This window comes from Zonotrichia leucophrys, chromosome 1 (genome assembly GCF_028769735.1).
Source record: "Zonotrichia leucophrys gambelii isolate GWCS_2022_RI chromosome 1, RI_Zleu_2.0, whole genome shotgun sequence".
Lineage (NCBI taxonomy): Eukaryota > Metazoa > Chordata > Aves > Passeriformes > Passerellidae > Zonotrichia > Zonotrichia leucophrys.
The window spans coordinates 5,059,366-5,086,863 of NC_088169.1; the positions used below are offsets into that span (position 1 = coordinate 5,059,366).

A 27,498-nucleotide genomic window follows, 5' to 3' on the forward strand; every position below is an offset into this window, starting at 1 on the left:
CAGGCCACATTTGTACTTCGAAAAGAGTGAAATTAAAAGGTGTATTAAAACATACCCACTCTAAGCAATCTATTTTCTTCAGTAGAAAAAAGCGTACAACAGGTAGAAATCCTATATACACAGTATATCAATTCTATCATCAGCCTCTCCAAACAGTGTTTTACAAATTGGTACAATGGTGTTAGAACAGACCATCCAGTTCCAGTCCAGTACGAATTTCAGCTCTTTACTTGCTCATTTAAGACAAACCACTAAGCACCTAATCCAGTTTACTGATCTCAGGATACTTACAAGGGAGTACTGTACATGAAGACAGCAGTGTTAAGCTTTTACTTCTGCTTAATTTTTTTTTAATCCTGCCTTGTTATTAAGTCTGCCTCATAAACTTTGGGTATGTGGAAATCTGTAATCAATGTCTCCATTAAAAAACGTAGCAGAAATGTGATTAACTGTACCTTAAACAGCCCTTTCCTCAACTCCTGCATTATTTTCCAGCAGACTGCTGTTATGCTTATTCTACACTGGTGGCTTTCAGCCCAAAATATCAATGAACCACAAATCTATGCCATCTTTTTTTTTTTCTTTTTACTTTGATGAAAATAATGAACCACAAATCTATGCCATCTTTTTTTTTTCTTTTTGCTTTGATGAAAATAAAAAAAAGCATAATGTTAGTTCTTAAATTAGTTTGGCACATAAGAAAAAAAAAAAGGCAGGGAGAGCACACAAGTTGCATCCTTCTCTCACAACGTCCTTGGGGAGGGGAATGTCCGGATCCAGGCAGGTTGGGCAGGCATGGAATGAGTGACAGACCATGGTAGATTGCAGCACCTGGCCTCAGTTCCACTCAAACACCTCAGTCCATCATCTGCCACCGCTGGTGAGCACATCCCTGCACAGCTGGAGAAGGCCCTGAGCTCCAGCAGCCTCCTCACACCAAGTCAAAAAGCACCACTGGGCATCTTTGGCTTAAGTGTCACTTAACAACACCGTAAGTGAGTTATTCCTGCTGTGCTGAGCAGGAGGGAGCGGGGCCTGACCCTTGGGTCTCGGCATGTCAGTGTGGGCCCCGTGCTTGAGGAGAACCTCCACTGCTTTGGCATGCCCCCCTCGCGCAGCCAGGTGCAGAGCCGTGAACCCCTCGCTGTCAGAAATATCGATATTCTCCGCACTGACAAGTTCTTCCACCACCTCAGAGTGCCCATTTTCCGCGGCAAGGTGCAGCGCTGTCCTGTTTAAAGGCCCTCTGGCTAGCACGCTGGCCCTCTCATCCATCAGCAGCTTCGTCGTGGCCAAGTGGCCGCTGCGCGACGCCAAGTGCAGGGCTGTGTATCCCTCAGCCGTGGCGGCCTCCATGTCTGCCCCGTGCTTGAGGAGCAGCCTGGAGGTGCTGGTGTGGCCGGTCTCAGCGGCGATGTGCAGAGCAGTCTGCAGGAGCCCATTGCGCACGTTGACGTCCGACTCCAGGTCGATGAGGAGCCGGGCCACGCGGTAGTGACCCCGCTGGGCGGCCAGGTGCAGCGAGGTCCTCCCATCCACGGTCTGCACGTTGACGTCGGCACCGCGCTGCTTGGCCAGCAGCTTCACGATGGGCAGGTGGCCCTGCCAGGCAGCGTAGTGAAGGGGCACCCAGTCGTCCTTGCCCTTGATGTTGACGTTGACGCCTCTCCTCAGCAGGATGCGCACGATGTTCTCCTGGCCGTACTGGCAGGCTATGTGGATGGGGGCTCTGCCCTCAAAATCCACCTCGTTCAAGGATGCGTTCTTGTCAAGCAGCATTTTGGTGCTGAAGTCATCCCCGTTCTGGGCAGCAAAGTGGAGAGCGGTCCACTGGTCCTCGTCTTTGGCATTGACGTTGATTTTCCTGGCCATAATCAGTTCCACGATGCTTTTGAATTTCTTCTCGATGGCTATGTGAAGAGGGGTGGACCCTTTCTTGTTGGTGAGGTTAGGGTTGGCATTGTACAGCAGGAGCCATTTGACACATTCTTCTTGACCTGCTTCAACAGCCAAGTGCAGAAGGCTGGAGTTCCCATCTAAAACAATATCAACATCTTGAGGCTGAAGGATCTTCATCAGCTTGCTGGTATCTCCAGATAAAATGGCCTCCGTTAGCTTCCTCTTCTGTATGTCTGTGGTACCAATATCTAAATGGATACAAGGAAGAAAATTTTTTTACCATGAAAAACATTTTACCATGATTACCATTTTTACCATGGTGGTGAAACACTGGAACAGGTTGCCCAGAGAGGTGGTGAATTTCCCGTCCCTGAACACATTCAGCTTGAGCTATTTGAAGATGTCCATGCTCATTAAATGTCCATTCCAACCCAAACTGTTCTAAGATTCTATAGAAAAGACAACACCACAATTCTGACACCCATCAAACTATACCCCCCCAGCAATGAGCTGCCTGCACAGCAATTCATACCCCTTGCTCACAGGAGTCCCAGAACATTTTCAGGTCAGATTTGGGCCCCCACTAACTCCCTTTGTTGTGGCATGAAGACCAAAGGATGTTGTGGTTCATCTCCCTGCTCTAACCACTGTTTACCTAACAGGAAAACAGATGTCTGGGGTTTGCAGCCCTGGAATGAAAAATAAAAGTGAGGGGGTCTTTATCACAATGGCCCCAGGGGCTGCTGAGAAGGTGGCTTGAGTCCTCTCAAAAACTAAAGTCTTGAGGTTTAGGCTTAGTATAACTGAAAAAGCCACAAGCTCAGCTGACCTGACTGGGCAGTGGCTTTAATCCCATGTCAAGCAGGATGCTGGACTAGTAGTGACCTCCCTTCCAACCAACCTCTACATGACTGATTCAGTAATTGCTTTAATGGGAGTTTACTCCTTTACAAAACTAAATGAGATTTATTATTTCTCATTAGATCATGTTTGGGAACCACATAGGTTTTTTTTGTTTTGTTTTTATTTTTTTCCTTTTAAATAACTACCTCCAGTAAACAAATTTGTAGTGCTGACAGCAAGAGAAAGCAAGGCTAACAGTAATTTCCAGAATGTAATTCTGCTCTCTAACCCATTGACTCCCATGCCCCAATCCAAACAACTACAAAGGAAAACTTGACCATTACCTGAACTCTCCCGTTCAAAGGAAAGGGAAAGGGATCCTCTGGATGAGAAAGCTGAATCTACAGATGAAACTCCTGAAAGCCTCTTGTCACTGGAGGCAAGTTTGGACTCAGAAGAGCTGCGGCTGAGCTCCTCAGGGCCTTCCATAGTCTGTGAAATCCCCGAATCCAACTGGGACAACAACTCTGAGAGACTGTAATCCTTAACTGATGGTAAAGCAGGCTCCTTTTTCTTCTGGGATAGTGCACAAATCCCCTTCAAGAGAAGCACACAAGCATTTTAGAAAGGTCAGCAAATAAAACTGAGCACAAGGCCCTACAGAAGAAGCATAAATTTGTTAGTTTGCAGGTAGCATTTAAGCACTGTATTAAATGAAATCTATGAATAAAGTCACTGAATTTTTTCAGAAGCAGGAGGGCAGTTTCCATCAGTACTCACAGAGCCACTAAAGCCTTGTGGCTCCTCTGTCTATGATGGTTTTTAAGATCAGTCACACCCACACAGTTCCAGCCTTTATTTCCTAACTGTCCTGCTCTCCCTCCACAGAACAAGATGCACTTGTCATCTGGTTCTGCCCTGAGGTTTTCCTGAGCTGGTCCATGCCCCTGCTGTCATTTGTGCATCCCAGTCCCTCACCAAGACCCACTTCTATTGGTCAAGGTGGTGCTCAAAAGCAGCAAAAAGAAGGTTGCTTGGAACCTTCCAGGTCATAAAGGAGCCTGTTCCTCCCAAAACCCTGCAAGTTTGAACAAAAAGTGAAAGAGAAAATACCTCAGGCTGCTGCTCTGGGGCATTCTTGGTGTCCAGGTCCTGAGTTATCATCTCTTTTGTGTCATCTTCTGGTTTTTCACAAAGGGCCTCTGTTTCTGAAGTGATTTCTTTAAAGAAAACAAGAGAAGGTTTTAGTGCTTGGTTTTTTCAGGAGGAGAGTTTCTGAGATACCCTGCTGCCTTCCTCTATCAACTGAACTTAAAATCTCTGAGCTGCTGAGGGAGAAGAACTCCAGTGCTGACCAGTCCAGTGGGCACAAGCCTGCAGCCAAGCCAAGGGCACACAGGGCTGCCCAAACAATTCATTTTCAGTCACACCAGGCTGGTGTTACACAGGGCCCACACTGCAGGACTGGGAAATAGGAACCACTGTACTACTGGCAGATTTAGATTTTTTTTTTAAAGATGGAATTCCTCATCCCTTCAGTCCTCATTCCTTGTTTGAGAAGGAGAGGGAAGAGGCAAATCTCTCCCATTCTTCTAAATGAAGCTACATCCCTCTGCACACTTGAATTCATAACAGGTGCTTTGGACAAGTTCAGACCTTTTACTGGCAGAGAAGTGACTGTACAAACTGTTTCAATACAAGAAAATAATTCCGTTTCTCAATGTACAGATTTCAAGAGCCAGTTCCTTCAATGCTTTGGTACACTGCAAACCACACCAGCTCCAGCTTGGCTTATGTCCTGACACTCACTATCAGTGAGTGAGTGATAATAAACATAATTTCTGGCTCAATGGACCAATGGCTCAGTACAAGGGTTATTCCTGGCGTGTTTACATAACACCATCATGGTCAGACATGTCCTCAGATAATCCCTTCCTCCACAAATGAGTAAGTGGCCTGTATCATTGTCTCCACCACACAATGTGCTCTATTTACTCTGTCACAGAGCTTCTCAGCCTTTACCCCAAGGATTAGCAGAGTCCTGAGCAATAATGTGACTCACAGCAGAATAAATGGGCAGCCAAGTTAAGAGGAAATCTTACCTTGAAATGTTGGCCGCTCACCAGGATCATCTTGCCAACATTTTTGCATCAGTTTGATCAAGTTATTACATGACTGAGGTCTGGATTTGGAAACAGCAGGTAGCTCTGGGCGGTGCCCTTTAACTACTTTTACCATAATATGTAAAATGTTGTTTTCCTCTGCAAAGCAAAAGCACACATATTTAGATGGCCCAGCAAAAGGAATAACTTCTCTTTTTTCCAAGAGCATTCAGAGTGCATTAAGCTGAAAATTTGTTTTCACACTTTTCTTTCTAGATTTCTTATCAATAGGGGAAAAATTTTTGTTGTCTTCTCCAACAAGATATTTTTAATGCAGTAACATCTGATTCTCATTTATCATTTAAAGAAAAAATTTTCAGTGAGTGTTCTTTTTCCAACCATTAAAGAAAAAGAACAAAAGGAAAGAAAAAAAACCTCAAACAGTTCTTTGCTACTTCTCTTTGGATTTCCATATCTGCTGTAAGAAAACAGAACCTCAGGTTTTATTTAGACCAGGTACCTGAACTATTCATAAAGGTGAAGGAAGAACACAAATCAAGAGGTGCAGCTATGCAGCTCCCGACTGTAAATCAATCACTGGGCTAAAAGGAATCCCTCACTGGGAGAAAAACCAATAGTAGACTGGAACTTGCTGGGACATGTTTGCTATACATAGGCCAGTCACAGACACAGGAAAGTCATAAAGAATAAACAGCTGCCTCTTGAGGTGCATTTACTGCAGGGTGGAACAAGGCTTATTCTCACAGACAGCTTTTCTTTTTTTTTCCTTTTTTTTTTTTTTTAAGGAACAAATCTGTACCCACAATCTACAAATAAACTACAGAACCTCTCTACAGAGGAGCTGCCTCTGAACAACAGCAGAGCTGCCTGCCAAGGTGGCTTTGCCACACACTGATCTGAAGCTGTGCAGCAAACCCCAGCCGAAGAAGAAATGTGCAGACAAGGGTTGCTGCAGCAATACAGGTTCTGTTTTCATGACACAGGACAAAGGAGGACTCAAACTTGTGATCAAAATTTGAGAGCTTCAAAGTCTCTGCCACACAGGACTGTCAGAATTTGGAGGTCATGCACAAAAATCTGGGGCTGGTGGGGCAAGAAGTGTGCTTATCAATGGGAAAAAGGGGAAAAAAAATCCATGATAACTCATAACTTACCTGCAAAAGGCTTCTTCTGTGTAAGAACTCCCCAAACCACGATGGAAAAGCTATCAAAAAAATTTTTAAAAGGTAAAAAAAATATCTAGAAAATCTTTTAACTAAGAAAACCTCACCAAAGTGTAATTCATTTTCCTTATCCCTCCACTTTTGCACCTAATTCAGCTGATGAACACACACACAGAGGAATGAAGCTAAGAACCATGATTTCAAAGTCTGGCTTTGGCAGGGAGGAACCTAAGGCAGCAAACACAGGGATTTGCTGGAGGCTGCCAACCACTCCACATCCACCCTGACAAAGTCAGAGAAAGCATTACAGTGGGTTTAATTTAATGCTTCTGCCCTGCAAGATGACTTAAATCAATTTAATTTAGAAGAAGAGATATCTTTTTAATCTAAAGCTGTGATTTCCTTTTCCTAATAATCTTGCCATGAAAGAAGAGCCAAAGACCTAGTGATGAAATCCACAGAAGATAACTCAGAATTTTGCCACAGACTCAAAAAGTAGGTCAGGATGTACCTTTAGAAGGGAAATTAAAGGTGGGCAGAGTGCCTCCCACTGCCAACAAATGATTTCAAGACCCAGGATCACCTGCAGTTTTTAAAAGGCCTCTACCCTACAAAGACTTTGCAAAACCCAAAGCAAATGTGACACATTTCAAGACGAGGCTCAAATTGGATTTAGGGGTTTCATGCTTTAAAAAAGGGCTTATTTTACAGGGTTACTAAAATAGCATTTAGGTGTTTTCATAGTTCACTAACCTGTACACATCATGTTTGGTGTCAAAACACCTGTTTTTCTCCTTGATGCGCTCTGGAGGCAGATAGGCAATGGTGCCACACAAGCCATCCATGCTGATGTCATGGGAATGGGACAAGCCATTGCACTTTGCAAGCCCAAAGTCAGAAATCTGAAGAAAAGAAAAAAAAAGGAGGAGGAAGAAGGTGAGAAAAGTGCATGGTACCATCAACCTTTCAAGGTGTTCACAAAATATTTTCTGCACAGAACAACAGATGCAACAGGATCACCCAACAAATTCAGTGAAGGGCTGTTCAGAAATATTAAGCCAATAAAACATCTCTGGAAGCATAATGCTATGGTAGGCTTTTCTTTATGGTTAAGCTAAAGGAAGAAAAAAAAAATAAAGGCAAGCAGTTCTTACAAGCAGCAGCATGCCAGCCCATTACACAGCAAACACAACAAACAGTCAAGACAATTTATTGTAATTTAAACCAGTCGAATTTAGCTACTGCAAACTACTTTAATGTAATTATTGGCCCTGCCACCCCCTTTCCCTACATAACCTCACATTCTATGAGGTGTTTAAATGTCTGGCTCTGCAATGAACTCTGGAGAATCACCCTTTCAGGTATCCCTGCTACACTGACCATGCCAATGAGCACCAAGCCCAACAGCAGAGCCACCAAGTGCTACAAAAACCGAAATGGAAACACACACACACCAAAAAGCCACACTGGGAACTCTTTTTGGCAGCCAGGAGATACAGCAAGTTGGTGCAGTGACGCAGGGAGCACAGCTGAAATGAGCACAACAAGTGACAGCAAGTTTATAAAAAGGACACACCTCCACTTTAATTTGAAGTGTCAGGCAAATATGCATTCATTTGCTCTCAAAGGCATACCAATCATCGAGCAAACAGATAGGGCAGGAATTTCCTTTGTCTTACTTATTTCCCACTGGACAAAAATGTCTATTATGCCAAGTGGTAATTTCAAGAAAAGTCAAGTCTTTTTGGACCACTGAGCCCACTGATTTTTGTCTACATGTCAGATAAGACTCCCCCTCCCCCTAACTTATACATTCCTTTTATCTAATAAATACTCAGGTTTTTCAATGACTCATTCCCCTTTTGATCTTCAGAGCTTCTCCTTTGAGAAAGTTTTCCCTCAAAACAACAAGCATAATTAAAAAAAAGCTTTGTTTTTTTTTTTTTTAATAGGCACACTTTGAGAAGTTTCTCTCTAAAGATACCACAAAACCAGTTGTAACATGTGTCCATTACTGGAAAGGGAGAAAACTGCTGCCAGCTTCAGCCTCCTGGAGAACAGGCGCATTACACAGCCAAGCAAGGCATCTCCCTATGCCATAAAACAAACAAAGCAACCCACACAGCCTCAGCAAGAACTTCTCCCATGGACAAAGAGCTCAGCAGAGGAATTCTGAGGAGCTGGAAAAGTCCTGCACCCTAAAACACAGGTATGTCCAGCCTGTTGTCCCTCTTTAATCTGTAGGGTAATGTGGGAATGACTTGAGAACAAAAAAAAAAAAAAAAAAAAAAAAAACACATACAAGAAAAAAAAAGAAAAGGGGTAAAAAAAAGAAAAAGCAAAATTATCTGGAGGAATACTTTCTCATCCTTGTGGAGCTACACTCTCAAGAGAGGGATTGCTGGATTTCTCACTAAGCCAAGCATTAGAGCCCAGGAAAGCAGCAAGAAACCTTATCCACACACCAGGTCACCCTGGAAAGAGCCAAATTGACCACCACAGGAAATCCTGCACGAGTCTGGGGCACTTGGTGCTCCACAGGAGAACAAAAGCCCAAGCCCAGCATCACAGCAGGCTGTGGTGTCAGGTTCATAAATGAACTGAACCCTGCAAGTCTGAACGGATCCGAAGCGCTGCTCTCCTTTGATTAACGTGAGGCACAGGCTTGTGTACACCTCAAGAAATCCAGGCATAATTAAAGCCACACACCTCCCTCTTTGTCTAAACAATGGCGTGTTTCCTACTGCCTGAGTTAAGAAATGAAGATGAAATGCAGACAGCAGGGTGACACTCCTGTGTTTGGAGCCACCAGCTACGGTGTGAATCTAAGGCTGGGGGCTAAGGCAGAGCTGCGCACTCCAGACAGGAAAAAATCACTCTACAAACTAAGAAACAGCTAAGGTACATAGCATACACCCTCCCTGGGCTAGCAAAATCTTCACCTTGTGGATCTGTCCCTACCTAGTGTGAAGGGCTGGGTGTTATGTCAATAATCACCTGTACAGCAGGGCTTCGATCATACCAAATTCTGCAGGAGAAAGCACTGGAAATTGAGGAATTGTTATCTTGCAGGCTGCAACAAAACAGCAACATTCTGCAGACAGCTTTTTGTGGCTTTTATTAGTTCCTCTAGGGCGAATTTTCCACACTACATGGGGTGTATTTAGTCATGCAGGCTCTTTAAACACCAGTGGGAACTGTGCAGTGGGTGGAAGATGCAGCCATTTAGCTCGCCTGGTTTGCCTTTAAATTGCTTGCCAGGCACCTTGTTCTGCAACTCCCTGGCTGGGGGAGGCACTGAAAGTGGAGCACCCTTCCCCACTCCTTCCTCCACATCCTTGCTGGTCCCTACAGCCCACCCCAGGCTCTGCCCTTCCCCTAAATTCCAAGGGAATCCACAATCTCACTCCTCATGTTGATGCCTTGTGTAGGCTGACCTAGAACAGAGACTGGACAGAACGAAAGAATAAAACGGATTTATTAAAAGGATTTCCTCAATGGATACACCTTGAGCAGCACAAGAGCCCAGCCAGGGCTGCACCCAAGATGAACCAAAATGGCCACAAAATGAACCCAAAATGAACCAAAATGGTCCCAAAATGCACAACTGGGCACAGGGTCTCTCCCTTGGATCAGTTCTGCTCCATTTGCATCTTGAAATTCATTGTCCAATTCCAGCTTTAGGTTATGCAGTCCCATCCTGCTTGTTTTTCTCTTTTGGGTCTACATGGTTTATGCTCTTGGGTCTGAAATTTGGATCATTTGTCCTTGGTGCCCAGCTGGAGCAGGAATTGTTTTGTCTCCCTGCTCTGTGCACAGAGCTCACCATTCCCTTATACGAAGCCCAGACCCACACACTAAAGCAGCAGAATCTGAAACATATAAAACCTAAAACCTGAGGCACCAACATCAGTGATTTCAGGTGGGTCCCATCAAAAGCACACGTGGCAGCAGCAGGGGAGACACGGAGGCTCCACACAAAACCCACGGCGGGAGCTGGGAGAAGGGGAAGGAGCCTTGGCCAGAGCCCACGCAGGCTCTGGGCTGTTCATGTTCAGGCAGCTCTGCTCCTCCAAGGGCTGCATGAGAGCCAACACGTGAGCACCAAGCAGGGACAGGAGCTGCACGTGTTCTCCTGCCCACTTCCAGCAACACTCACTCTACTGAAGGGCTCCGAGATCTGAAGATTTCTATTTATTTGTTTTTATTTTTAGTTTGGTTTGATTTTTAACTCAATGCACGCAAGACTTTCTCTGCTTCTGCCATTCGTGGATCTTTCCGTTCTAGTTCCTACAAAAATGCTCACTTACAAAGTTTTAGATGCTTTTTGTAATTTTTTTCTATTTTGTAATTTTTTTTTGTTTTAAAACTAGAAGATACACTCACATAACCACAACAGCTACTACAGTCAAGCACTGCAAGGATCTAGCTCCCAGGAATAAAATGAGTGCTTGGAAAGTGCTTTTTTTTCCTGACAGGCTGACCTGAACTCTGCTCTCACCTCCTGATGTCCTGAACTGTGCACTTCGCTCCTGATGTTTTATGTCATTTTTCTGCAAGGAAAACTCAAGAACCCACTGCAATGGACTCAGGGACAGAGTTCACCAAAAGGTTTTCTGCATCAAATCTACTGGATTAATTTTTAATCTGTGCTCCAACATGCAGTATTTGTCTCTGTACAAAGCCTCTGCACTTGGATATTGAGAATGCCCCCACATTTGTCTCTGTGGGGTATTAGGGCGTCTGGTGGCAGGGGATGTATGTTTCCTTTGTTCGTTTTTGTGGGGATAGGGGGAAAAGACTGTTACATTTTTTATTCTTTGAAAATGCCTGAAATTTTAAAGAAATTAGCACGGGTCACAGATTTGGACTACTAAAAATTATGACTAAAAATGAATTCCAAATACCAACACAATGTGCGCTTCAAACCTATATCTTTATGAATAGGGTTTTTTAATGAATGCACTTCAGTTAGCTTCTAAAATAAACTTTTTTGAAACAGATTGTATTTCCTTCCTTTTCCAACCTTTCCTGAAACTTTTAACTCCTCCAAACCAGTTTCAGGTGGGACATTTGTAATGCTCTTTTCAGAAGCACCACAAACAACCCAAAGCCAAACACCCATTTTAATCCATCCTGAATCTGCATTACTGTAATAGGGATGGTTTTGTTCCCTCCCCTACCACCACAATCAGATCGATCAGAGAATTGATCAAGGTGCAAACCAGCTTTGTTGGCTGGGATTAAAGAGCCATGCAACAACAGCCCTGCATGGAAACCTTGATCAGGAAGGGTAGGAAACAAGCAGAAGGGACACACAAAACAAAGGCTCTCCTCATCTGTAATAACAGGAGAGCAATTGCAGCTGATAAAGTGGCTATGCCACCTACATCAGGCAGCCTCTGGGTATTGCTTGTACCTACAGTTAACAACCTACATGAAGAAGCTTTCTGATCATGAAATTTGCCATCAGACTAGGCTGCTTCTAACTCCATTCCCAGAAATTTTGCAGCTGAAGCAAATCAAAGTGAAGACTACAGAGGCAGCACCATCAGCACAGTATACAACACAGCAGCAAATTTCACATTGGTTTAAACTGGAGAACTGGGGAGGGGAAGAAAAGCAACTACAGAGAGCTTAACCCAGTGCACAGCTGACAGCAGCTCGTTCTCCTTCAAGTTCCTTAAAACCAAAATGTAGGAGGTGAAAAACAGCTGGTCAGACTTGTCTCTAAAAACCCAGGCTGGATAGTGAGAGAAACAAGAGCTTAAAAATAAGGTTTTCCCCCAAAAGTATTAAGCTGCAGGTTGGCTTAATTTTTAACACCTGAATAAAAAGTAACTCTTGACCACGAGATTTTGGAAGACAGGAGAGCTGTGAAGCAGCAACAGAGATCACGAGGGCATGGCAGCTGGCAACAAGCTGGGCATGAGATTTCTGCACGTGGTGGGGGTGTTTATTCTCCTATCCAGGGCCCTGGAGAGATCACATTGCAGCAGGGAAGGAGCAAACTCCCAGCCCACGAGGGCAGCGCTGGAATGTGGCATTGCTTCCCCCGTGCCAGCGATTGCCACATCACAGCAGCTCAGGGGACACATCCAGAGTGTGTGTGGAGGGCAGCAGAGCTGAGGAGTGAGCTCAAAAGATGTGGGTGAGCAAAGAAATAGATGTCAGCATGTAAATATTGGAAGATGGGATATGAGGAAGACTGGATATGAGGAAGACTGGAGAAAGGGAGGATCTTGGTGGTGCGAATAAGAGAAAAAGGCTGGCATGGAGGACAACAAAGCCTGCCTGGGTATGGAATAATCCTGCCAAGGAAAGCACAGTGTTTAAGCAAACAAGATGGAGCAGGACATGGCAGGGAAGGGAGCTCCCAGCACCAACTCACAAGGGAGGATGGATGTGTGCACCTTCCAAAAACCAGCAAACCTTTCTCTCTACACGTTACACACAAACACTTAAAAAATCACCAGGGAATCCCCCAATGTGCCTTTGGTAAAGTCAATATCTGTCTATCTATATCCCTGCCCATCCTCCTAATTATCCTCCCAATTCAGCCCAGGCTTATGTAATGGCCAGGCTTTATGATATGGAGGCACCCACTTGATGATAAGTTGTGCTCAGCAGCACTGCCTGAGTCACCAGCCTCACTCAGGGCTTTGCAGTGAGCACAGCACTCGTAAAAGGAGCAGGGTGTGTTTGCATTTAACTGCAGCATGGCACAGCAGCATTTCCAGGGCTCTCCTCTGGAAGACTGACTGCTTCCTGGCTCAAGGGCAAACAGTTTGTAAAAGTCCTCCCTACCTACAAACTCTTCTTTTGCAGTCTGCAACGTCTCTTCGCTCACCTTAGGATTCTATTAGGGACAGGTCACATACTAAATTAATGCTGACACTTAAAAACACTTCAATCAGCAGCTCCCATTAGCCTTCCAGCAAGAAAATGCACATTAAATCAAGCTGCAGGGTCTGAAATTTAATTGTAAATTTCAGGTCACACAAAGAGAAGGTTCGGGGCCACATTTTTAAAGGGAAGGCGCCTCACAGAATATGTTCATCTCTCATTCTGCATATGGGTTCCTGTGCCTGCTCTGCTTCTTGGAGGGCTCTCCAAGATGCCTGTGGGTGTAAAAGACTGCTGGCTGGAAAAGGTTTGGATTAGACCATTCCATTCTGGACTCCATGGAAAGGATCTGAAGACACTGATGTGTTTTGTACAGAAGCACATCAGTGTTGTCAGCAATGACTTCACCAGAGACTTTTCTATTTTTGTACATTTTGCACTTTGCCCCCTCATGTTACATCACCACCCAGATATGGGCCATGCATCAGGCACTTCAACCTCCTGAAACAGTGAGAAAAACAGAGCCTTGCTATCTGGACTCATGGATGAGTCAAGAATCAGGAATTTAAGAAGTTATGCAAGCAAGCATGAACTTTTAAGTAAATAAATACTTAGCAAAGGTCTCTCAGCTCTATTGTGTGAGAACAGGCTTTCAACAGTTGAAATCCTGATGTTATGGTCATAATAGCATGACCACCTGCAGATGCCACCTACCTCAGAAAGAAAATCCTTCTAAGAAATAAATGACTAAGAGGCCTAGTAAAAAAGCTGAGACCGTCACAAGTGCGGCTTCATTAGTGGCACACACCTCTTAAGGCTCCAACCCTACCATGACATCAGGAAATCTGTCTTTATTTAATGAAAACTTCATTTTTAGAATGATACAGGGAAGACCAAAAGCACTTGATCCGTGAGCAGATGGATTATGGCACTGCTAAAAAAAATTGAACACTAAAAAAATATAACAGGAAAAAAAATTGTATTTCAGTCTCTGTGCTCTCTAAAAAGAAAGTTGAGAAGGCAAGCACAACCTCCTTGGTCCAGCTGACCACAGAACCTCCAGCAGAGAAGGCTAACAAGTTTGCCTGTTTACTCTGGAAACGGATAACGAAAATAATTTCATGCTGTTACAGCCACAAAAGAAATTCCTTTCAGTGACCTGTGGCACGCATGAACAGTCAGGACAGAGATCCTTCCTCACTGTACATGCCCTGAGCAAATGGAAATGAGCTGCCTCTGGGAAGGCTTCTCCAGGCTATAGCTGTAAATGAGATCTGTGCATTTAGTGGCGCAGACAAAGACCCAGAACAAGGCAATCGTAGCAGCTGTGGAAGTGGCAGAGACGATTTAGAGGTTCACACCACTTTTCTCCCCCTTGTTCTCAAAGAAATTTGTGGTTCTGAGACCTAATGGGTCCTGCTAGAGTTCCTGAATGCAGTTTGAACTGAGATGCAGTTCCTGAGCTGCATCCTTCTAAAATTTCAGGGGTTTTCTCACAACTTCCCTAACCACACCTCTATTTATGTACTAAAATAAAATGCATAAAATGGTGCATAAACCAGGTGCATTTCTTTAAGGGCTCTATCTGGGTGGATTTTAACATGGGAATCAGAGGTGTTGGCTCAGTGAGCATTTCTCTAATTCCAAAGGAACGCTGCTGCTTTCTCTCAGCCTTTTTGCACCTGGGGGACCATCCAAAGCTTGGACACCCTGGCACAGAGCATCCAGTGCGTACCTTGACGTGGTAGTGGGCATCCAGCAGGATGTTTGCAGGCTTGAGGTCCAGGTGGAGCAGGGGAGGGGACATGCAGTGCAGGAAGTTCATGCCCACCGCAGTCTCGTGGATGATGCGGAAGCGCAGCTCCCAGGGCAGGGGCTCGGAGGCCAGCAGCTTCTCCAGGGACCCTGTCTCCATGTATTCCATCACCAGGCCCACTGGCTCTCTGCAGATGCCATAGACAGGGAGGATGTAGCGAAACTTTGCCATTTCCATCTTCCTGGCTTCTTCCAGTAACTCCATGCGCTCCCTGGGTGGAAGAGAGAGGGAGGTGAAGGATGGAGCAGCTGCTTCTCCTCAGGCCAAACAGCACAAAATATTTCTTATAAAACCCAACACACCTTTCACATCATCCCCTGGCTGACCCCTGCTGCATCTCACCAGCCTGAACCCCTGAACATCTTTCCCAGGTGTATTTCCATATTTACTGATTTGGGGGTTTATGCTTTCAATGGTTGGCTGTGGAAGGAAGAGGTTTTACAGTGACTTCTGTGAGCCAGAGAGAAGTTTGATAAGAGGATCCATGTTTACCCCTGAAAGAATTTTCTACCAAGGTTGTTGACATAGAAACCAAGAAAGAAGGATAAATAAGAGAAACCTGCAACTGCCTATTCCAAAGAACACTTGGTTTGTCTCTCATGAGCAATGAGTAAAGTGTAAACTTATGAGTTTTGTAAGAATGTACAAAAAGCATGCACGCTATAATAAAAATTAATAATTAACGGAGCATTTTCTAAAAAAACCCAGAATTTTCTGTTTCATTAAAATAATATTTTTTAAAAAAAGCTCAATTTCTGTTTGGACCAGATCCAGTTCATTGAATGAATTAAAAGAATAAAAATTTAAAACAGTTGGAAGCCTTCTGGAAATGCAGTGTATTGCTTTGTATTGTCTCTGTCTCAGCTAGGACCGTAGGCAGCTCCCAGCTGCAGGAGCACAGGTGAGCCCTACACTTCTACAATGTGAATATCCTGAGTGCAAAGCCCATCTGCCTGCTCTGATGGTCGTGCTGTGCTGCTCAGAAGGAGGAAGATACACTTAGAGCCCAGATGTACACTGCTGGAGCTCCTTGGGCTAAAGTAATTAACTTTTGGTGAGTCACAAGGCTGTGTTAATCAGAAGAGAAGCCAGACAGCATCTCTTCAGCAGCCCTGCTGGTGTATCCTGAGTGCTCACAGAGCCAAACCATGGGAGAAGAATCCTTGGACCCACCATTGAGGGGAGCAAACTGCTGGCTGTAACCAGGGGGACACAACACAACAAAAGCCTCCCCAAAATACAGCTCCGACAAGTCCAAAACTGCACTCACTCAGCCCCAGCAGGTGCCCAAAACTCCCAGCTCACCATTTTCAGTGATGTAACAGGCCTGGGCCTGGCAGCTGTAATGAGCACCCCGGGTTGTTTACAGGTCACTCCAGCCTGACCCTGCACAGGGGTAAGTGTTACTCAGTCCCAGCTGCAGCCACCCAGGGCAGGACCCTTAATTGCTGTGCTTTTCTTCTGCACCTCACTCACAGCCTTCTGCAGCAGCCCACAGGACCTCAGGCTGGAAAGAGGACACAAGGGTTCTGTCCCCAGGCTGGCTGTGCCCACAAAGAGAGGCCACACTTGATGGTTTAAAGACCCTTCAATCTGTAAAAACTGCATTATCAGTGATTATGAACCCTGCCCAGAGGAGCTTTGAGCACTGACACATCACTGCTGCTGCCACAGATCCACAGAAGAGGGCACAGGGAGGTCAGACAGGTAAAATTTCCTGAGCAGACCCTCTCTTATTACACAGCAGCTCCTGCAATGCCCCCAAAGATGTGCAAGCTATCTAATGGACAACAGTACCTGAAGTAAAAGGACAAAGTTTGTGCTGTGTGCCACCAACAAGTGATGCCAGTTACCAGTGTGGAAGCCTCATGGGAGATCCCCAGCTCAATCAAAACTGTTTTGGTTTTAAAATTTCAAATCCAAGCCCAGCTAGTGGCATTGTGCACTTCTAAAAGGAGAAAACACTAAGTCCAGCCTGCACATAGCTGAGACTTTTCTTCTCATGTGTCCCCCAATGCCTGGATGACCTGGGAGAAGCTGAAGCACAGCCTGTGAGGGACTCTCAGATTTTGGGAGCTGTCATTTAGCCATCAGACTGGGCAGCAGGGCATTCCCCAAGGCTGGCAATGTGGTCTGCAGCCTGCTGCAGGTAACATTTCCCACCAGGACCCAGCCAGGAGCAGCAAACCCATTTCAGAGGCAAGATCAGGCTGAAAAATGGCTTAAAGAGGGACATACATGCAGAGAGACAAACAGAAAAGAGAAATATTTTCCATTAATCATGTTACGCAGAGAGAGAAACAAAAAAGATAAGAGAAATCTTTTCCATTAACCATGTTGGCTCCTGCTGCTCCCTACAGCAACTCTCTTGTGAAATAATTGCCTTTGCAGACAAGTCCCCAGTTTGCTCTTTGGCACGCTGGAAGGGAGCGCCCATGAATAACACAACCAACTCCTTGCCCCCAAGCCACACGCAGAGCCAGCATAATTCACCTGAGCTGGAGTCAGGGATGTAAAATACCTGTCTGAGCCCTCCCAGGCAAGGCAAGAGCCCAGCAACAGCCAAGGTCTCACAAGAGCCACTAGACTCATGTTCTCAGGCTAGCAACAGCCTCAGAGAGCATCGCCGAAAGCGCAGATTGGCTGCTGGAAACGGGGCGTTTGCTAAAAAACCTGAATTTTCTGTTTCATTAAAATAATGGCTTTTTTTAAAAAGCTCCATTTCTGCTTGGACCAGAGTGAATTAACAAAATAACAGGTGAGTGCCCTCTATGTAATTTGCCTTTTTAAAGCCCCCATGCAACAATTACCACCCTTAGCACTTTCCCATACCCAGAGCATTCAAAACCCAACCAACCAGAGGCCTGGCACAGCTTTCCAAAGCACCCCTGTCACCTTCTGAAAGCAGAAAGGGAAAGAAGAAAAAAAACCAGAATTCTCTGTTTCATTAAAATAATGTTTTTTTTAAAAAAAGCTCCATTTCTGCTTGGACCAGACCCAGTTCATTGAGTGAATTAACAGAATAACAGGCGAGTGCCCTCTGTGTAATTTGCCTTTTTAAAGCCCCTATGCAACAATTACCACCCAAAATAATGTTTTTTAAAAAAACTCCATTTCTGCTTGGACCAGATCCAGAATTTTCTGTTTCATTAAAATAATGTCTTTTTTAAAGAAAGCTCCATTTCTGCTTGGACCAGAGTGAATTAACCAAATAACAGGCGAGTGCCTTCTATATGTAATTTACCTGTTTAAAGCCCCCATGCAACAATTACCACCCTTAGCACTTTCCCATACCCAGAGCATTCAAAACCCAACCAGCCAGAGGCCTGGCACAGCTTTCTAAAGCACCCCTGTCACCTTCTGAAAGCAGAAAGGGAAAGAAGAAAAAAAACCAGAATTTTCTCTTTCATAATAATAATGGTTTTTAAAAAAAGCTCCATTGCTACTTGGACCATATCCAGTTCATTGGGGTGAGTGCCTTCTATGTAATTTGCCTGTTTAAAGCCCCCTTGCAACAATTACCACCCAAAATAATGTTTTTTAAAAAAGCTCCATTTCTGCTTGGGCCAGACCCAGTTCACTGAATGAATTAACAGAGCAACAGGTGAGTGCCCTCTATGTAATTTACCTGTTTAAAGCCCCCATGCAACAATTACCACCCTTAGCATTTTCCATACCCAGAGCATTCAAAACTGAACCAGCCAGAGGCCTGGCACAGCTTTCAAGCATCTTTCCAAAGGACCCTGTCACCTTCTGAAAGCAGAAAAGACAAAAGCAGCGAAGGGAGCCAAGGCAGTCATTAGGAGCACGCTCGCATGAACGCCACTAACACCAACAGCTGGTTAGGGCAAGATCTCCTGCAGCAGGCAGAGATCAAAGGTCTCTCCCCTCCCTTCCCTTCGCCCTGAGGATGCCACCGGCGCTGGGCACAGAACGAGGCAGTCCTGGAGCCCCAACACTGAGCACTGCTCCCGGAGCGCATCCCGCGCATCAAAGGATGCAGCAAGGATGGGGATGGGACTGCTCCGGTATTCTGAGCTCAGGAGTTATCCCAAGCTATCCAAAGGGAAGGAAAAGCAAAGCTCCTGATGGGGTTTCTCAGTCCAGAGCTGTAGGTTTAAGCCTGGTTTTTATTTTGTACCCACGCGGGTGAAGAATTGGGATTATCACCTCTAGGAGCCTTGGCTCCGCTCACCTCTCACTGCAGTGGGGTATCCTAATTTTATTGTAATAAAGGAGAAAGAAAAAAGGGAAAAGAAGGGGGAAAGAGGAGGAAAGAAGAAGGAAAAGGGGGGAAAAGAAGGGGGGAACAGAAAGAACAAGGGAAAAAGAAGGGGCGGGGAAAAAATGGACAATGAAAAATGGACAAAAAGGGGGGAAAGGAAAAAGAAAAAAGAAAAAGAGAAAAAAGCAAAGAAAGAGAGAAAAAGGAAAAAAGGAAAAAAAAAGGAAAAAAGGAAAAAGAAAAAAGGTATAAGAAAAAGAAAAAAGGAAAAAGAAAAAAGGAAAAAGAAAAAAGGAAAAAAGGAAAAAAGGAAAAAAGGAAAAAAGGAAAAAAGGAAAAAAGGAAAAAAGGAAAAAAGGAAAAAAGGAAAAAAGGAAAAAAGGAAAAAAGGAAAAAAAGAAAAAAGGAAAAAAAGAAAAAAGAAAAAAAAAAAAAAGAAAAAGAAAAAAAAGGAAAAAGAAAAAAAAGAAAAAAAGGAAAAAGGAAAAAAGAAAAAAAAGGAAAAAGAAAAAAAGAAAAAAAAGAAAAAAGATTTAAAAAAAGAAAAAAAAATGTTACACCCAGGACAGCTGAGGTCATGTAAATGATGGGCTGCACACACTTTCTCCTGTAAATATTACCAGGAGACAGGGGCCCACACATCAAGAGCTCCAGCACTGGGTCTGGTGCCAAAAGAGCACCTCTGTCACAAAAGTCAGCACAGATCAGTCACTTTCAAAGCAATTAGAAATATTACCTGAATGGGAGCCCTCCAAAGAGCTGTCTGCTCCCACTCCACATCAGACAGACAGGGCTGCATTCCTTGGATGCTCCTGCAGACACAAGGGCCTCCTCTTGCCCACTGCCCCAGTCCCCAGGGCCCAGCCCTTGTCCCACAAACCCTGCCACAGGAACAGCAGGAATTACAGCTGTGCCTGCATTTGCATGGATCCAATCTTCATGCCCTAGAGATAACACTGCTGTAAAACTACAACCTTAGACTCACCAGGCAGTCCTTGCAGTTTTATATTCCCCCACCACCACCATCGCATTTCCCTAATGCAGTCTGAGACTGAGCAGTTAAAAGTTGCTCCAGAGAAACCCAAAAATTGCTCCAGAGAAGCTCAAAAAATTGTAATTGGGGCCATTTGTGTGAGGCACCTCCAGACACAGAGCAGCCAGGGGAGATCCAGCCCTGCTCTGCAGGCAGGAATTGCAGCTCCCTCTTCACAAAGTGCTGGTGGTGCAGATGGGGGTCCATCAAATTACACCACCCCTGAATATCCGCAGAATTCCTCTCCCCTGCATCATGGCAGAGGTTTGGAGAGCACACAGCGGCCTCTGCTCTGTGGGGTTCATATTTAACAATTTCCACACTGCTGACTTGCAGAGAAAAATGTGAATATGAGACAGAAAGCACTGTGTGGTCAGGGCAGAATATTGGGGTGGAGGGGGGGAAAAAGGAAGAAAATCCCTTTTTTCAGGTTTAACAGATGCCAGCCCTGCTAACAGATCTGTGCAGTTCTGGTAGCAGAGGATTACAGGACAGCCAGGCTCTCCCCAACTCTTTAAGGAGAACAAAGTGACTCTTAGGTTCTCCCTACAGAAGAGACATTCATTCACCTAAATAAATGCAGCATCCACTACCAGCAAGGCATTTCTAAAACCTCCTCAACATCAAAGTCCTGCTCCATTCCCAAATCCAGGATGTGCAGAAGGAGAAATATGTAGGGCTTTGCTTGTTTTTTGGGGTTTTTTTCCCTAATCAAGAATTTTTTTCCACCTCCACAGCCTGTAGTCATCCTATGGCCAACACCTCCAGTAAAGTTCCCCCTCCAGGAAATGTTACACCTTACAGCCAGCACGTTTATGTTCAGCAGAAGAAATCAACAAAGGATTTTGTTGATTTTGCCACTGTTTTTCTCCAGACCACACCGATAAAGAGAAGAGACTTCCACTGCAAGTCCTGGGGGAGAGGCTCCTCCACACTTCTGGATCACAAAATTCTTTAGTTTGGATTTACCTTGAACTTCCCCCTGCTGAGAGCATCCTGAGTCCCAGGAGAGAAAGGAGATCTCAGGAAAGTGGGAGCAAATAAGGAGTTAGCAATGGAATTTGGCTGGATTGTCTGAGAGGGCTTGGGCTTAAAGGTAAAAAACACTCCTGGCTCTACATTCAGTTTTTCTTCTGCTTGAGGCCACTTGGCTCTGTGATGTGATAATTGCCGAGGGAATTACTCCAAATTTCTCACTGTCTGCAGAAACACGGCAAGAGAGACTCCACAGGGTATTACCACCACCAAGCCATTACAAACGGGGTTTTAATGTGGTACCAAATAAATACATCAGAAAAAGCCTCTGTGCTTTTCACTTAATGTTTCTGATACCACCGGCAATTCTTCTAACTCTTCACAGGGTTCCAAGAAACAGCTAGTCAAGTTAATCTGCTGGATTAACAATCTAATTACACAGGCTTGTTGCAACCTGCCAGCTGAAGAGGCTGTGTTTGATTCTGTCTGTGCCCCCCACCATTTGAATAGCACAGGTTTATTAGAAAAGTTTTGGGTAAAAAGTCTCAGCATAACCATCTCCTGAAAGGGGTTTGATAGAACAGCCCAGGAATCAAAGGAGAAATTAAAAAAAAATATTTTAAAAATCAGTTTACATTTATTTAGCAGGGGCAGCTCTTTCAAAGGGCAGGGACACTCCAATTTCTTATCAATGCTCTCCTCAAGCATCTGAAGCACAGATTCTGCAGTAAAATAAATTAGTGCTTCAAGGAGTGGTTTATTAAAATCAATCAGAAGCTGCAGGAGCCCTATGGCCTTAAAGTTCCCAAATTCTCAAGGCATTTTTTGCTTACTGAGCTGCATGTTTGTATGGTCTTCCAGCATTTGCACACCTCACAGCCATGGAGGGACAGGTGGCTCTCTACTGCACATGGTATATATTAATATAGAGATCTGATAGCAAATCTCAAAACAAATTATTAAATATTAAACTAATAAATAAATAATAAAATTCATTACTAGTCATATTAAAATAGGTGACAGCATCCTTTGTCTCAGAGTGGAAATTAACTTTCAGAGTAAATTTCAAGATGTAAACGAAAAATGAAAAGTTCTAGCTTATTTTTCAGACATGTTTTAATCTTAACTTCAAAATTAATCAGCCACGGTACTATTTTGATCAATAAGCATCAAACCTGAAATCTCCTTTAAGGTTTTAATAGCAGGGGGCTTGCACATTAGCACAATAAAATACACTGTGCAAGTTCAAGGTCTTTTCCATTTTATTCACAGACAGCAGTTAGCCTATGCTTATCGTAAACTCTCCTTCTCCAAAGGACATTTAATTTCATTTACTGCACTTCACAAGCCATGCCTACTGCAAAGTCAGCAATCCACATTCTGGAAAAGATGCTCAAGTACCCGAGAAATCCTGCAGAAGATGGGTTTACAAAGGTTTTCAGTCTTGGGCTGGCTGATCTCCCTCCTTCAGCAGGAAAGGCACCAACAGGAAACCTTTTGTGACCGAGCCAACCCACGTCTCAAAAACTGAACTGCAGAATCAGCTTGTGAGCTGGTGGAGATCCCAGAGATCAAGTGGAGCTGGGAGAGCTCCAGGAACACGATTTGGGGGTATTCACCTCCCTGTGCACAGAGGCTGAAGCCACCACTGTCCCTAAAACACAGGGATGTTGCTAAAGCTGCACCTGACAGAATTCCCCTCCTGGAAAGGACACCTGCACTCCATAGCTCCCGTCCCTGGAGGTGCTCAAGGGCACCCTGGATGGGGTTTGGAGCAATCTGGGGTAGTGGAAGGTGTCCCTGGTCATGGCAGGGGATGAGCTGTAAGGTCTTTCCCAACCAAAACCCATCTGTGACTCTGCAATCACAGTGTGAGAGCAGCACAGCCCATCGTCCTCACCGAGTGACAGAGGGCAGGGGAGTCCCGCCGTGGGGCACCTTCACCTGCACTGCAGCACACAACACACCTGCACGGCCTCATCCCGAGCAGACAGACACACGGACAAGCGCTGCCCCTGCCCTGGGGCCGGACACATTGCCTAGCCCGACTCCTTTCAGCGCCCCAAAGACACCAAACCCGCGGCTCCACGCCCGCACCCCAACATCCCAACCACATCAGCCACAACTCCTGCACCTGGCAGCCAGACCTGGCTCTATCCAAGCCCCTGCATCCCAGACACATTCCCAATCCTCCTGCCCTTCCCTTCCCATCCCGGCGCGGTCGGTGCCTGCTGGGGCCGCAGCGGGTCCGTGCAAGCCGGCACTCGCAGAGCCGGGCAGGGCAGGAATGCTTTCCGCATGGCTCCGAGGGACAGGCGGGCACTGGGGCGGTTCAGGGTTCCCAGGGAACTGCCAGGACATTTGGGGCATTCCATAGTGCCCAGGGAATACGCAGGACATTTAGGGTATTTAATTGTTCCTAGGGAACACGCAGGACATTTGGGGTATTTCATGCATACCAGGGAACACGCATTTGGGGTATTTAATTGTTCCCAGGGAACACGCAGGACACTTGGGATATTTCATGATTGCCAGAGAACCGCCAGGACATTTGAGGTATTTCATGCATCCCAGGGAATGCGCAGGACATTTAGGGTATTTCATTGTTCCCAGGGAACACGCAGAACATTTGGGGTATTTCATGATTCCCATAGAACCGGCAGGACATTTGGAATATTTCATCCATCCCCGGGACCAGGCAGCACATTTGGGATATTTCATGCATCCCAGGGAACACGCAAGACATTTGGGATATTTCATGATTCCCAGGGAACATGCAGGACATTTGGAGTATTTCATGCATCCCAGCGAATGCGCAGAACATTTAGGATATTTCATTGTTCCTAGCGAACAGGCAAGACATTTGGGATATTTCATGCATCCCAGGGAACAGGCAGGACATCGGAACTCCTAAATTCAGGATATTTGGGGTATTTCATGGTTCGTGCTGTTGGTTGTGACACGGGCAGGGCTGCACACCGGGAGCGCTCGCTCGCCCCGCAGCTCCCCAGCCGCGCATCCGCGGGGTGACCGAGGGCTCGGAGCGCTTCTTTGGGAATAATCCCTCGTCCCCACAATATCCCCATTCCCTTTTCCCCCCTTACTTCTCATCCACATGCAGGCTGGGCGAACACTTGATGGCGAGCCACGTCTTCCAGTGGAGATGCCGCACCTTATACACCTGCCCGAACCCCCCGGAGCCGATCTTCTCCCAGCTGCTGAACTCGCTCTCCTCGAAGGTTCTGAGCAGCCCCATGGCCCAGGGGGAGCCGCCGTGGCCCGCTGTGTCCTTCGCCATGGCCGCGCCGTGTGCCCGGAGCCGCCCGGCCCGCGGAGCGCAGCGCCGCCGCTGCCGCCCAGGTGAGTGACTCAGGTGTGCCCGGGCTGCCGTCACTTCCTGGGCCGGGCCCGTGGGTGGGTTCTGCACGGCTCCTTTTGCTGTCCCGGGACAGAGCAGAGGGGCAGTTCCAGGGTTGGAGCAGCCCCGGGGCGATGCTCGTGTCCGGAGCGATGGGGTGGGAGGGGAGCGCACGCTGCGGAGCTGGGACAAATAAACTGTGACAAATAAAGTGTTAAATAAAGGAGAGGGGAGCGCCAGCCACGTCATTCCTGCCTTTTCTCCTTCATTCCTGCCTTTTCTCCTTCACTCCTGCCTTTTCTCCTTCACTCCTGCCTTTTCTCCTCTATTCCTGCCCTTTCTCCTTCATTCCTGCCTTTTCTCCTTCACTCCTGCCTTTTCTCCTTCACTCCTGCCTTTTCTCCTCTATTCCTGCCCTTTCTCCTTCATTCCTGCCTTTTCTCCTTCATTCCTGCCTTTTCTCCTTCATTCCTGCCTTTTCTCTTCTATTCCTGCCTTTTCTCCTTCATTCCTGCCTTTTCTCCTTCATTCCTGCCTTTTCTCCTTCATTCCTGCCTTTTCTCCTTCATTCCTGCCTTTTCTCCTTCATTCCTGCCTTTTCTCCTCTATTCCTGCCTTTTCTCCTCTATTCCTCCCTTTTCTCCTCTATTCCTCCCTTTTCTCCTCTATTCCTGCCTTTTCTCCTTCATTCCTGACTTTTCTCCTTCATTCCTGCCTTTTCTCCTTCCCCTGCGGGTCCCTGTCCATCTGTCCCCTGATCCGTGCATCCATCCCAGCCTGGAGTGCGGAACTCCAGCCAGCCTGCCCCAGGCTGCTGTCTGTCTGTCTGTCCTGGCACACTCTGAAGCAACAGATTTTCCTCTCTGAGAAGCTATTGCTGAGAACTCAGACACCTCTAGGTTTTAGTTGCCCGTGGGATTTGAAGCTTTGATGATCCCAGTGCTATATTTCTGTGCCTGGATCCCTCTGGGATCTAATTGCAGGGACCACAGAACCCCCAGAATTGTTTTGTTTGCAAAAAACGTCTGAGATCATCAAGTCCATCCTCTGGACAATCTCCACCTTGTCACTAAACCATAGCACCAAGTGCCATCTCCAATTTCTTGAGCACCTCCAGGGATGGGGGCTCCCTGGGTAGTCCTCCCAATGCCTGACCACCCTCTCAGTGAAGAAATTCTGCCTGATTCCAGCCTAAACTTCCCCTGGTGCAGCTTGAGGCTGTGGCCTCTCATCCTGTGCCTTGTTCCCTAGGAGCAGAGCCCGAGCTTCCCTGGCTGCCCTTCCTGTCAGGGAGTTGTAGAGAGTGAGAAAGTCCCCCATGATCTTCATTTTCTTCACACTAAACTCCTTCAGCTCCCTCAGCCACCTTTCATTGGTCTGACTCTCTAGATCCTTCACCATCTCCTTTGCTCTTCCCTGGATACACCTCAATTTCCCTAAATATGAATTTTGGGGCCCAAAACTGGACCCAGGATGGGAGGTGTGGCCACAGCAGTGCCCAGCACAGAGGGACAATCCCTGCCCTGGGGGATCCCCACACTATTGCTGACACAAGCCAGGTGCCCTTGGCCATGTGGGCACACCTGGGCACACCTGGGCACACCTGGGCACATCTGGGCACACCTGGGCTCGTGTCCAGCTGTGACTCAGACCAGTGGGTGCAGGGTCTCACCCTGAGATGCTGCATTTGGAAGGAAGGAAGGAGCCTGCACCCCTTGGTGTGTGACAGGATTGGTGAAGAGGCTGTTCTGACCTGCATCACAACCTTCACACCACCTATCACAGGTCTGAAGGTTAATAAAGCTGGCCTTTGTTTGTTACTCTGAGTATCAGACTCGAGGGGATTGTTCTAGGCAGGCAGTGTGTGTCATTTAATCTGCCAGGTTGGGCAATAGATAGAGGACAATGTGTTTTAAAGCCAGGATAATAGCAGTTCTTTGCAAAGCTCCATTTAAAAAAGAGTCTACAAAGACATTTAATTACTTTCAAAAGGCACAGGACATGAAGCCTGTTCTCAAGGCTTTATTCCACATGGATTTCTTCCTGCTTAATTTACTCTGGATTAAACTAAACAATGGTTTACTCTGAATGAGAACATCTTTGTATAAATAAATCAGGAACAAGAAATAGCTGTGTGCAGGGACAAGCCCATGGGTCACCTCTGTGACCCAACAATGCACCTCTATCTGCTCTCCTGCTCCTGGATATCATCCTGGCCTGTTCCTTGCTTTTATTTGGGATTCAGCTCTCAGTGGGTCAGCCTGGAGAGTGTGCCATGCTCTCAAGGAGCTCTGCTTAAACTGAAGGGATTTGGAGAACCACGGCCCTGGAATTTCTGGAAGAGTGCACAACTTTGTTCACAGCAGATATTTTTAATTCCTCTAATGATACATTGTCATTCAAACCCCTGTTTCACTGGGCAGATGGTGAAAGTGAAGCAAGACAAAGCCCAGCTTGCATTTAGCTGGCAGCTAAATTTAAACAAAAAGTGAATTCTTCACCTTCTGCCTCCACTGTGATTTGAGAATTAATTCAACAAACACCAAGCAACAAAGGAGACAGAGCTCATGACAGAATACGGAAAGAGCTCATCTGAGAGAATTTCAATTATTTAAATGCTTTCAAAAGGGCTAGGCCTAAATAAAATTCACATTTAAGGTGCTTAGAGGACTGGCCTCCCAGGCTCTGAGCTTTTTCCTGATGCAGTGTAGGAAGGCTGGAAAAGGACACCAGAAGGACTTGTCTTCCAGAGGCAGACAAAGAAGCCATCAAGGGAATTCCAGAGCAGTCAGGTCACTGAATAAAAATGAATAAATAAATAAATAGACTCAATAACTAATTAAAAATTTAAAACATCCTAACAGTTGGTCAGGCTGACGAACAACAGTGAGCACCAGGTTTATTGAGAACAAATCTCATGCCTAATTTATCTTTTTTGTGGCAAGATAACCTGTCTCATATAATTCCTTTTCTCCTGTGAGTGTATATTAGCAGGGGCAGCACGGAGAAACTCTGTTCTTATTCTGCTTTGTTGTCTTGCAGTATTTCCCAGTCCTTTCTGAGAACAGAATCCAATCCAGTGCTTCAGCTTGGTCTTTTTGGAACAAAATGCTTCTAAAGGATTGCTTGGCATGAGTGAACTCAACCAGCCTGGTGCTTCAGCAGGTCACAGGGCACCTTTGTCCCGTATGTTAGAGCTAAAACATTTTGCTTTTCC

At 45.7% G+C, this 27,498-nt stretch overlaps 1 protein-coding gene across 3 annotated transcripts; it reads right to left on the reverse strand.

Moving 5' to 3' along the window:
• Positions 1-24,334, reverse strand: RIPK4 (receptor interacting serine/threonine kinase 4). Of its 3 annotated transcripts, XM_064705596.1 has the most exons (9): positions 19,652-19,716; positions 14,993-15,110; positions 14,610-14,901; positions 6,782-6,930; positions 6,020-6,069; positions 4,845-5,003; positions 3,856-3,962; positions 3,087-3,339; positions 1-2,147 (listed from the first exon to the last, which is right to left on the reverse strand). In XM_064705596.1, exons 3-9 carry the CDS (start codon positions 14,892-14,894, stop codon positions 970-972), a joined length of 2,181 nt encoding a protein of 726 aa, XP_064561666.1. In that variant the 5' UTR covers positions 14,895-14,901; positions 14,993-15,110; positions 19,652-19,716; the 3' UTR covers positions 1-969. The 3 variants fall into 3 exon arrangements, with proteins under 3 accessions (XP_064561666.1, XP_064561656.1, XP_064561672.1); XM_064705586.1 differs by lacking the exons at positions 14,993-15,110; positions 19,652-19,716 and adding an exon at positions 24,028-24,334; XM_064705602.1 differs by lacking the exons at positions 14,993-15,110; positions 19,652-19,716 and adding an exon at positions 22,824-22,908.
• Positions 24,335-27,498: the final 3,164 nt, after the last annotated feature.

Bases quoted from the DNA above. Each gene is read 5' to 3' on its own strand.
- RIPK4 (XM_064705586.1), bottom strand. From the start codon at position 24,221: ATGGCGAAGGACACAGCGGGCCACGGCGGCTCCCCCTGGGCCATGGGG. The intron at 14,902-24,027 runs GTAAGGGGGGAA...TCTTCCACCCAG, and splicing joins AGCCTGCATGTGGATGAGAA to GGAGCGCATGGAGTTACTGG. The intron at 3,963-4,844 runs GTAAGATTTCCT...TTTTCTTTAAAG, and splicing joins TGAGCGGCCAACATTTCAAG to AAATCACTTCAGAAACAGAG.